This window comes from Prionailurus bengalensis, chromosome B4 (assembly GCF_016509475.1).
Source record: "Prionailurus bengalensis isolate Pbe53 chromosome B4, Fcat_Pben_1.1_paternal_pri, whole genome shotgun sequence".
NCBI lineage: Eukaryota > Metazoa > Chordata > Mammalia > Carnivora > Felidae > Prionailurus > Prionailurus bengalensis.
Genome location: NC_057358.1, coordinates 41,505,349 through 41,516,684, shown reverse-complemented (window position 1 = coordinate 41,516,684; position 11,336 = coordinate 41,505,349). Strand labels below are relative to the sequence as shown.

General features: G+C 55.4%; 1 protein-coding gene and 1 long non-coding RNA gene across 5 annotated transcripts; one reads left to right on the top strand and one right to left on the bottom strand.

The window, feature by feature from the left end:
- The first annotated feature begins 795 nt into the window (after nt 1-795).
- LOC122472372 (PILR alpha associated neural protein) lies at nt 796-7,450 on the top strand. 4 transcript variants are annotated; one of them, XM_043561845.1, is made up of 6 exons: nt 797-912; nt 3,113-3,172; nt 3,436-3,947; nt 4,723-4,804; nt 5,623-5,844; nt 6,156-7,450. In XM_043561845.1, the coding sequence occupies exons 2-6, from the start codon at nt 3,156-3,158 to the stop codon at nt 6,175-6,177; spliced, it is 855 nt and encodes a 284-aa protein (XP_043417780.1). In that variant the 5' UTR covers nt 797-912; nt 3,113-3,155; the 3' UTR covers nt 6,178-7,450. The 4 variants fall into 4 exon arrangements, with proteins under 4 accessions (XP_043417783.1, XP_043417780.1, XP_043417781.1 ...); XM_043561846.1 differs by lacking the exon at nt 797-912 and adding an exon at nt 981-1,393; XM_043561847.1 differs by lacking the exon at nt 797-912 and adding an exon at nt 2,705-2,865.
- LOC122472374 lies at nt 7,307-11,265 on the bottom strand. Its single transcript, XR_006294418.1, has 2 exons — nt 11,016-11,265; nt 7,307-7,479 (listed from the first exon to the last, which is right to left on the bottom strand). It is a non-coding gene; the product is annotated as an uncharacterized LOC122472374 (long non-coding RNA).
- Nucleotides 11,266-11,336: the final 71 nt, after the last annotated feature.

Sequence of the window (11,336 nt, the reverse complement as noted above, 5' to 3'; positions counted from 1 at the left end):
AGTGCCAAGGCCCAGTGGCAGGTTAAGATCCTCTAGTTCTAGGAACATAGATCAGGTCCAACGTGGCTAGGGCATAAGGAGAGTTAGGAGAGGAAATCAGAAAGCAAACTAGTGGACAGGTCATATAGGGCCTTGTAAGTCACAATAAGGAATCTGGATAATCTGAGTGCTAAAAAAGCTGAGTAATGCAACTCGATCTACTTATTTTAAATAGCATTCGCGTTGCCTCGGAGAGAATGCATTGTAAACAGGCCCGGAGTGGAATGGGGGATCAAGCCTTGGGATAATCCAAGGATGGTTCGAGGTCTTCACCACCACCCTCAGCCCCACCTTGATCCCCAGAGCTCTGCCATCTCCACCAGGGACCGAGACGCGGTTAGGGACGCAGAGCCTTAGGTGACTCAGAATCTCAGACGCCGACGGGGATGAACATGGATGTCCACGGAGTTGGGTGAAAGGGGTGGAGAAGCCCGCCACCATAACCCGGGGGATCAGACTGGCGGTCATCCTCCGCTGCCCTCTCCAACCCTCCACCTGGGACCCAGCTGGGTGCACTCCTGCGGCACGGCAGCAGGAGGGTTAAACGGTGCGGGGCCCACCGCGGGAGGGGGAGAGGCGGAGACCGTGCTCTCGGAGCTGCCGCGCCGAGCCCAGCCGAGCCGAGCGCAGCCCGAGCCGAGCCGAGCCGAGCCGAGCATCTCCCGCCGCCGCCGCCGCCGCCGCCGCCGCCGCCGCCGCCGCCGCCGCCGCCCCGCGCCCCGGGCGCCCACCCCACCCCCCCAACCCTCTCCAGCGCCCCGGCTGCGGCCAAACCCCCCGACCATGCCCCGTGCCCCACAAGCCCTCTCGACCCCCCAGCCCCGCGCAGCCCCGAGCGCCCGCAGCTGTCGCGCCGCCGCGCCAGGCATGCAGGTGAGCGAGAGGGACCCCCCCCCCCACGCCCCCGCCCGCGGGAGCCTGGCCCTGCCCTTCCCCACTCGGCGCCCTCCGCCCCCCGCCCCTGCCGGCGCGGTCCTTCGCCCGGGCTCGAGCAGCCAACCCCTAGGCGCGCCTTCCCCTCCGAGCTCTCCATCCCTCCGCTGGTCCCGACTCCATCCTGCCCTCCTGGCGCAGCGGTCAGCGTCCCCGCGGCTGCCTCCATCCCGCCTCCGGCTCAGCCCTCGGCTCTGTGCATCCTCCTGCCTCGGGTTCCCTGCGCTCGGCGCTCCCTCCCTCGGAGTCCGTTCGCTGACCTCCCGGTCCTCGCCTTCCCCCCACTCTCGCCGCTTTCCAGCCTGTCCGGGGAGCGCGGGCCCGTGGGAGGGGTGGGCCCGGGGCAGCCCTGGGGATGGGGCCCAGTTCCCCCACCCCAAGGCTCCCGCCCCACCCCCAGCTCGTCTCCTGCGCACAACAGGTCGGTGAGAATCGAGGAGAGGGTGGGGGTGGCGCGCCAAGCTAGGGACTGCGGGCTTCCTGGAGGGGGTGGGCTAAAGAGGGTGCGGGGCTCGGGGATTGGAGTTGACGTTGGTTTTGGGTGGGGGGGATGCACAAGGCAGAGAGGCAAGTGAGTCCTGGAGTCAGCTGGCCACAGATGTCCCCTTCAGCCCTTCTTCGCTTCACTGGTTCGCTCTAACCTCCTTCCTCCCTCCTTCCCTCCCTCCTGCTTCCTTCCCTTCCCGTCCCTCTCTCCCTTCAGCACATCAGGCTGAAGGCTATCTCTTTCCATAGCTCCATATCCCTTTACATTTGAAGAAACAATTTCCAACTCCTCCATCTTTGCTGCTCCGTGTTTTGTCCCCCATCCCTTCCTCTTCTCATTCTGTCCTCGGTATTATGTTCTCTCCTTTTTCCATTTCTTTTCTCCCCGTGCCTGGTCTTCTCCACCCCTTTTCTCTCTTCCCCTTCCACTCTTTACACTTCCCATTCTGCCTGGACCTTTCCTTCCCTGTCCTGCCCTTCCCTCTTCTTCCCCTGATCCTGCGACCCCTTCACCCTCCCGGTTTCCCTCTCTCACCTGTATTCTTATATTGTTCTTCCTTTAGCATCCTCCAAGCTTCCCGTCTTCTGTGCCCACCTCCTTCCCAGTCCGTTCTCTTTCGGGACTGACTACTCTCCCTCCCCCTGTGCGCTGTGCCGGCTTCCTCTTCACCTTTCTCCTCTCCTCACTCTTAACCACCCCTCCCTCTCTCAGCACCTTACCCCTTCACCTCTCCCCCCACCCCCGGCCGCTCCCCTTTCCCTTCCCCAGAATTCCCCATCATATTCCCCTCTTATTCTCTGGGAGTACTTAATGTGCAGAATCCAGAGGACCCCGGGTGTCATATCCTCATCCACTCTGGGGAGCCTGGCCCCCCAGATCCACCACCCTCAGCTCCGAAAACATGTCCTTCCTCTCTCAAAACCAGCCATCCAGATTCTCCCTGGACTCTTCACCCAGGAGAGTTACATTTGAGGGGGTGGCCTCTCCTCAGCTCCACCTCCCTTCAGAGAGCACCTATGCATTTGGATGATTTAACATTAAGCAAAAATTATACTCTGTAGTTTTTTCCCCACCCACCTCTGTCTTTCTTTCTTTCTAGTCTTCCATCCCCTATTCTCCTTCCCCAGAAGATGCAGATTCCCGGGCCCAGCATAAGAGAAATGCTTGGGACCCCTAGCCCGGGGGGCAAGCTGGGAGGCTCCCCTTGGGCACACCACGCACACATTCACACACTCGCTCAGATTGACTTCCTCTTCCCTCCCCCACTCTCAGACTCCCTCCCTAGTGGTAGGTGCTCAAGGAATCACAAGGTTCTTGGCTCTAAATTAAGCTCCAACAAGAGCTTGGAGCTGTGGGCAGAGGAAGTGAGAAGGAAGGAAGCCAGAGAAGAGAGAGTAGACCCTGAGGTGAGGAAGTTGCGGGATTTCTGGGCAGTAGTAGATAAGGGGCTGGGGGCTAGACAGGAACCACTCTTTGAGTCCCCTCCCCCTTCTCCCCCCCCCCCCCCCCCCCCCCCCCCCCCCCCCCCCCCAAGGATGCTAAGCGGCAGCTGGCAGCCTGAGAGGGCAAATGGGGATAGGACTGGTGGCTGAATGAGCTGGGGAAGCACTCAGGACAGGGTTGAGATGTGACGACCCTCCCTTTCTCCCCCAGTAAAGGCTGAAAATCTGGGTCACAGCTGAGGAAGAGCTCGGACATGAAGTCCAAGATGTGGTAAGTTTGGTACAGCAGAGGGAGGCTTGGGGCCACTTCTCCTGGAGTCTGGGCCCCTTCCCTCCTAGGTCCACCCAGGGCCTTCGATCCCAAGGGCTAGACCCTAGGAAGGTAGGAAATGAGGCCAGTCTTTCCAAGGCTCACCTGCTTTTCCAGAGAAAGCTGGAGGGAGGCAGCCTGGGATCTCTGGTAGGAGCCTGTGCTCCCCACACATAAGCCCAAGACAGCCTTGAGTCTCACCCGCTTTCTCTCCCTTCTTGCAGGCCTGCACTGCTGCTGTCCCACCTCCTCCCTCTCTGGCCACTGCTGTTGCTGCCCCTCCCACCACCTGCTCAAGGTTCCTCCTCCTCCCCTCGAACCCCACCAGCCCCAGCCCGGCCCCCCTGTGCCCGGGGAGGCCCCTCTGCCCCACGCCATGTGTGCGTGTGGGAGCGGGCACCCCCACCAAGCCGATCCCCTCGGGTCCCAAGATCTCGTCGTCAAGTCCTGCCAGGCACTGCGCCCCCTGCCACCCCGTCAGGCTTTGAGGAGGGGCCACCCTCATCGCAGTACCCCTGGGCTATTGTATGGGGCCCTACAGTGTCTCGAGAGGACGGGGGGGACCCCAACTCTGCCAACCCTGGATTTCTGCCTCTGGACTATGGTTTTGCAGCCCCCCATGGGCTGGCCACCCCACACCCCAACTCAGACTCCATGCGGGGTGATGGAGATGGGCTCATCCTTGGAGAAGCACCTGCCACCCTGCGGCCGTTCCTTTTTGGGGGCCGTGGGGAAGGTGAGTAGGAGTGGGGGAGGCTGGTAGGGGAATGAGGGGTGGGGAGGCTGGTTGAAAGCTCTAAAGGCGGCGACAGAGTCCTTGTCTGTTAGTTCTTCCCACAAACGTGTCAGGCACTGTGCCGGCACAGGAGGCAGAGATGAACTGCCATCTGAGCCCTGGAGGAGCTCAGGTCCACTGGAGAAGACAGATGTGTAAACACTCAGGGATGAGTCAATGTAATAAGTGCTCTAATAGAAGCATACACAGCATGTTTTTAGGAAAAGAGGGAAGGGAGAGATTACTTTTGCCTGGGGATCAGGACACCTTCCAAGAATTGACATTGGAGCTGGACCTTGAAAATGAAGTGGGAGTATTCCATGCAGAAGAACACTGTGGAGGACAAGGGCCTTCAGGGTGACATCTCAGCTCAGGGAATGCCAAGATAGGGCCAGTAGTTTGGGGGTGGGGCTAGGGCACAGATGGACATTCCTACTCCTTAGTTTCTGTGCAGAGAGAGGGGTTCTCTCTGACCTTGCAGCCTCCTCCTCGTCACATGCATACAGATTTGGGAACATGGAGGAAAGGAACTGAGAACTCCAGGGAAAGCGGATGATAAGAATAAAGGTGGCGGGGGCGGGGGGGGAGTCCAGGAAAGCAGAAAGAATTGGACAATGTGGATTCAAATGGCGACACTCTCTAAGTTTAACTGAACCTGAAGCCTAATCCCACGCCCACCCCCTCTTGGCCCCTACCACTTCAGGCCTCCCTAAAACTTTATCCCCACCCCAATCAGGTGTGGACCCCCAGCTCTATGTCACAATTACCATCTCCATCATTATTGTTCTCGTGGCCACTGGCATCATCTTCAAGTTCTGGTAAGCTGCAAGGAGGAGGGTGCTGGCAGATGGGGACCAGATGTTTAGCAATGTTTGGCTAGAAGGAGGGCAGGAGCAAGGGCAGTGTTTTCGCTGGATGTGGGATAGGAAGTGGTGGGCTACGGCAAGGAAGACCTTGGGAAAAAGTGGTAAGGATTTGGGGTTGGGGAGACAGAAATCAGGGCAAATTACTTTTCCCAGGGAAATACAAGGATAATGGGAGGCAGGTGACTTAAGTTCACTGGGGGCTAGCAAGGGATGCCTTGGTGGGCATTTCCTCCAAGACAGAGAAAACTGACCTGTTCTGCACAGCTCCTTCCTGGGGCTGCCTGGGGGGGAAGGGAGAAAGTCCAGAGCTCTTTGCATGCATTTAATAATGGGTCGCTCAGTCCTTCACACTTTACTGAGAGAATCATTAGACTCAGGTGTCCAGGTCATTAGCTGATTTTGAACTAGAACTAAACTTGCCAGGCGCCTGCTGAAGAGAGAAATGGCTCTTCTGGGTACGCATGGGGGAGGGAGCAATTCTGGGGGACTCTGTGTTGGTGGGGAGGAGGTACTGATTCTGTGGACCTGGACCAGGTCTGGAAGGTTTACATCCCTGAGTCCCCACCCCCCCCGGGGGGGGGGCAGGTAGGGAAAGTAGCTTTATGGACACTTGATCTCCAGAGATTTGATGTAGGGAACTGTTAAGAGGCCAGTTTTTCTGCTGTAGGATGTCGGGGTGTCTGAGGGAGGGTGGGGGTGGCCAGCACTGCAGGCCCAGGATGGGGGCTTCTTAAGTGTATGAGAGAACCTCTTTCTTTCTGGTGCACCAGTTGGGACCGAAGCCAGAAACGACGCAGGCCCTCTGGGCAGCAAGGTGCCCTAAGGCAGGAGGAGAGCCAGCAGCCACTGACAGACCTGTCCCCAGCGGGGGTCACTGTGCTGGGGGCCTTCGGGGATTCGCCTTCCCCTACCCCTGACCATGAGGAGCCCCGAGGGGGACCCCGGCCTGGGATGCCCCAGCCCAAGGGGGCTCCAGCCTTCCAGTTGAACCGGTGAGGGCAAGGGCAAAGGGCTGGGAGGGCCGGGAGGGCCGGAGCGTTGGTTGGGGGTGCTTCCTCCTGGGTGGGTGGGGAGGAGACAGACCTACCCGCCACAGCTCCTGGCCCTTCCTAGGACTGGACCAGCTCCTCTCTGGGGGACCCTTCCTTCTCCCCCTCTCTGTGGATCTATGTCCTGTTCTCGCGCTGCCATTTAACTCAGCTCTGCCCTCTTCTCCTTGAGTCCCTTTCTTTGCCTCGGACTTCCTTTTCAATTCTGGCCTACCCTGTGGTTCCTGACTGTGCCCTTTCCCTCTTCCTCTCAGGATTCCCCTGGTGAATCTGTGACGCCCCCCAATGTTGGGGTGCCGCCAAGCAGGAGGCCAAGGGGCCAGCACAGCCCCCATCCCACTGAGGGTGGGGCAGCTGTGGGAGCTGGGGCCACAGGCGCTCCTGGCTCCTGCCCTTGCACACCACCCTGGAACACTCACTGGCCCCATAGGTGATCTTACCTGCTCACCCTCCTTCAGGTGGGGGCCTCACATATTTGTGGCTTCTGGTCCCCCATCCCCACCCTTGCACACTCACATGAAAGCCTTGCACACTCACCTCCACCCTCCCGGGCCATTGCACACACTTGTGCTCTTGTACAGCCAGTCTTCTGCACCCTCTCTCCACCCACACCCCCCCTCCCCATCCCTCACCTTCTCTGTTTCACACTTTCACTTTCTCTTCTTCCCACATTCCATGCTCAGTTCAGTCACTCAGTGGTCAGCGGGTGACTTTCCTGTTATGTCTCACATGCACTTTCTGGCCCCATGTTGTGGTGTTGTATGTTGTGCTCACACTCTCCCTCATGCACACCCACTGACCCGGTTTCTGTGGCCCCTGCATGCTGCCCTAGAGGTGGGTGGGAGGTGAGCTGGGGGCTTCTCATGCCCCCACCTGTCATGATCCCATCCCAAGCCATGTTGTGTTTCATCATCTTCCCCATCCCACTCCAAGGGCGTGCTCATTACCCTGAGGGCTCCCCCATGGGAATGGGGGTAGTGAGGCCCCAAACTCCTCCCCCACTCCACTGCTATATTGTTGTCTGGGAGATGGGTTTTTGGGGAGTCACCTGCTGCACTACATGAGAAAGGGGCTCCCATTTGCCCTTCCCTTCCTCCTAAGTCCCTCTCGTCTTGTTTGTCCTGGCTGTCTGTGTGTGGGTCACTCTCTGGAATTCAGAGCCCCTGAGCCAGTCCTCCACTTTCCAGCTTCCCTAAGGGCCTCCCTAACTCCACCTAGGCTGCCAGGGACTGGGGCCAGCTGGTTCAAGGCCATTGGGAGCTCTGCCTCCCAATCTCTCCCTCCCCTTCCTGGGCTCCCTCACCCTCCTTCTCCCCTCCCTCCATGGTTCTTCCACTCTCCTTCCTTTTACCTGTCCCCACCCCCCGCCCTCCCCTCACATTTGTTCCTAATTCTCACCATTTTCCCACCTTCCTCCCTTCTTCCTCTCTTACCTGGCTCCTATGCTGTGATATATATTTTTGTATTATCTCTTTCTTCTTGTGGTGATAATCTTGAATTCTTGTGGGATGTAAGTTTCAAAATTTTCAAATAAAGCCTTTGCAAGATACCTGAGTCCCCTGGTTCTGCTTATGAACCCTGGAGAGGGGAGAGGGAGAGGAGGAACAGGAAGCCAGAAGGGAGGAAAAGAAGGGTGGTGGGTGGGTGGGCTGGGGGGGAAACCTCTTAAGCCCCAGTGTGACCTGGCCTGCTTTAACCTGGAGTTAGGATTCCGGGGCTTTGACCTGGGATAGAATGGAAGGAGAAGCTGAAGGGAGCAGCCAGAACAGGAGGAGAAACTAGAAGAGTGGCTTGCCTGTAACTTGCCGGTGAAGGTTAAGAGAGACCATGAGAAAGAAGGCAGAGGAAAGGGAAAATTATGTACAGGGACAGGCAACGGAGCAAGCAAGACAAGGAGGAGAGAGCTGATAAGACAGATGGAGGGTGAAGGGTGAAAGGAGAAGGAAAAAAATGGAGCAATGGGGAGGAGATGGGAGGGGCCACAGGGAGGAGGCTGCTCTGCCTGGTTTATCTGAGCCTTGCTCCCTAACTTGCCTGCATCCACAGCTGCCCCCCCAAAAGATGTGCAGTACCGGAACCCCTGTGGTTAACTCTCACTAGCTTTCCCCACTCTGCTCTCTCTTGAGAAAGAGAGACACTGCTAGGGTGTGGGAGTGGAATCAAGGGGTATATTTGGGGGAGGGAACACAGGCTGCCCAGCTGGGATCAAGTCACCTCTGAGCCCCCATTCTAGGTTTGGCTCTAGTGACAGCCCTGCGAAAGCCCACACATCAGCCTCTCAGCTGTTGCTAGGCTCTGTTGCCATGGTAACCACCCAGGTCCCATTTCTCCCCCGCCCCCATCTGTGCCCCACTTGCTCCCTAGAAATGGGGAGCTCCAGGGTGGAGAGGAGACTGTAATGTGCCAGAGTTGGGCTGCCCTGGACTCTGACCACCTCCATGTGTTTATCTTTGCAGCTTCAATTAGGACGGTATGGGTGTTGGTAGGTGTGTGTTTTAGGTGTTGGGGAGCTTTATTGTGTACTTGAGGAAGTGTGGCTGAATCCATATTGTACACAATGGTGAGTGGGGAGGAGGAAGCCTATTTCTCAGGACCAGAGCAGTATGTGTAGTCAGAGGATCAGACTCCCTAAGAAAAACAGACTGCTACAGAGGAAAAAGGCAGAGCGGGGCCAAGGAGTGATGAACCAACTAAAAGCAGAGGTGCAAAGCCAACAAGCTGCTGAGGAGGGCTCACAGTCAACCTAGTGGGACCTGAAGAGATCCCAGCAGGAGCTGGGGGAAGGGAGAGGGCTGGATGGAACACGAGGGTGCAGGAAGAGGTGCTGAGGACAGGGGGGGGGGGGCAGTGAGGGAGGGATCCGAGGTGGATTCCCCCCAGGAATCTAGTCCTTGTCAGGTGAGGGTGGGGGAGAAGAGGAGCACTGGCTTAGAAGGGGGAGGAGCTCAAGTGCCTGGAGAGCACACCAGGGCTCTCTCACTCTCTGCAACTGTACCTCTTCAGAGGGACAGTGTGACCCTGAGGCTCATCCATATGCAAAAGGCACGCATGAAGGCCCCTAATGAAGAGGGAATTAATTATTGCCTGATTAGCCTGCTGTTTCTCTAAATTTAAATAAATTAAAATACACCAGCAAGACACTGGGAAATCCTCACCTGTTCCTTCTCCCTAAATATCCTCCTTCCCCATGTAAAGTCAGAAGGCAGGGAAAGACAGAGGAGAAAGGAGATGTCCTAGTCTTTCCAATTGTTCTGAAGGAAATATCTCAAACCAAATCACATTGTAGTGATGACTATGAAGCGTTGGGCAGCCATGGGGACAGATCTTAACCTTTATCACTCATAAAGTTGAAACAGACTATGGGGCCTTTGGAGGTCCTTGCAGGCTGTAAGTGGTAGAGGCAGAGTCATTGCTTAGTTATAGAACTCAAACAATGGCCATACTACCCTTTTGGTTCTTGGAGGCCACACCTCACAAGCACCACTGGGACCAGTGCCTCTCATCACTATGCTTTTTTTTTTTTTTTTTTTGCCTCCTGAGCTGTGCATCAAATGACTCAGCCAGGCTTCTCTTAAGCATTTTTCTGGAATGCCTACCATTATGGCTCAGACCAAACCAGGAAATGGGGAAGCCCCCAGGAGGAGGGATCTCCCAGGCAGAGCTCAGGGTGTGGAAGTGATTCAAGATGGAAACAGCGTGCCAGCTGGAAAACCCCAGGCTAAAATTAACAGCCCTCCTCCCCCTACGCCCCACATTTATCTCTAAAGCTCTTCTCTAAGGAGTTCAAAGCACTTAAAACTTGCTTCTTACAGCAAGGGCAGGAGCAAGGGATGACAGTTGGAGACACTGAGGCTCAGGGAGCACCGGTTAATGTAAACAGGAAAAGAAGAAGAGGAGAACTGGGACTGAGAGTGATCACCATTATTTTGCTCCCACTTCTCTATCTCAGCCTTCAAAGTCGACGTTTCTGGAATCAGCAATTTCTAACCCATGTAGCAACTAGGTCTGGTCACAGCTGAGCCCTTAAGATCTTATCCTGCCAACTGTTGCTACTCAGTTTAACATAGAATGAGTGCCCAAAAATGTGATCAAGAGAGTAGACACTTCCAAAAGGATACAAACTACAATTACAAACCAAAGAAACATATCTTCTATTTAAACATTTAACTTAATATTTTTAGGTGTCCTTTGCTAACTTCCTTGCTGTGACTTTGAAAAAAAAATCACTTAAATCTTCACAATCTTATTTTCATTATCTGTAAGGTGGACATTACAACTGTTTCTATTAGGGTTATTTTGCTTTCTAAGCAAGGAACTATTGCTGTCAATAGGAGGGACTTCAACTGCTGCAGTCAAAATAGAGCTCAGCCCAGGGGGATTCTGGTCAGATCAGGGTGCAGGCTGGAGGCAGCATTCATTTACTCAAATAGCATATATTTCTTCAGCATCTACTATGTTCTCAGCAAAGCAGTGGGAAGGATACCATGTAGGAGACCGTTTCTTTCCTGAGGAGCTGACAAGCTTGCTGAAGAGTCCTATATACGAAATAGTTAAAAGAGTAACAAAAGGTACAAGACTAAATGCTGTGGAAATTCAGAGAAAGGGAACCATTTATACGTTCAAGCAATCCGGCAAGGCTTCCTTAAAGAATTCATAGTAAGTGTTCATTTATGCGACGACAAACGTTTACTGACCACTCACTAAATGCCAGACTCTGAGGATACAGCGGTGAACAATTCACAAGCCCTTGCCCTCACGGACTCGGATATTCCAACGGGAAGAGGTGGACAGCAAACAATATAATATCAGGTGGTGGCGAGTACAATATTTAAAAGTAAAGCAGCGTGAGGAGATAGAGACGTGGACGAAGGCAACAAGAACATAGAAACCCAAAGCCAAGAGTACGTGATGTGGTCAGGGAGAGGTTACCAGTTACTCTTCGGGCCTAAGTAGGGACCTCAAGAAAACAGGTGACACATCCTTATCCTTTCCGGCATATTCAAAGCATGGAGACATTCTTAACAGTGTAACAAAAAATAATGGTAACTTCCTATATCAGCCTATTCTACGCTGAAGGAAGGGAAACGGACCCATAGTGTTTTAAGAATTCCTACCTCCTCTCGTACCTGATGCATAATTCATAAACCTGTCGGTTTCCACCCTCCCACTTCCCCAGAAGTCCCTTCCGGAAGCCCGGGACCGCAGTTCTGAAGGTTCAACTTCTGCCCTTAACGGAACCCGCCTTCGCTTCCGTTGTGACGTCACATCCACACAGGGCTCTACCGCGTCGCTGGGCAGAAGCCACTTCCGCCCTTACTAGTCGTAACTTCTGCCCTGAGGATCCCGGAGTGCGGGCAGCGCCGGATGTGCTCTGCCGCTCCCGGAAGTGACTCGACCTTTGCGTTTCCCCCCCCCTTTTCCCATTGCCGCCCCCC

What these genes read in the sequence shown, in the direction of transcription:
- LOC122472372 (XM_043561845.1), top strand. An exon ending in GGCATCATCTTCAAGTTCTG is followed by an intron (nt 4,805 to 5,622) that starts GTAAGCTGCAAG and finishes CTGGTGCACCAG; the next exon opens with TTGGGACCGAAGCCAGAAAC. An exon ending in CCAGCCTTCCAGTTGAACCG is followed by an intron (nt 5,845 to 6,155) that starts GTGAGGGCAAGG and finishes TCTTCCTCTCAG; the next exon opens with GATTCCCCTGGTGAATCTGT.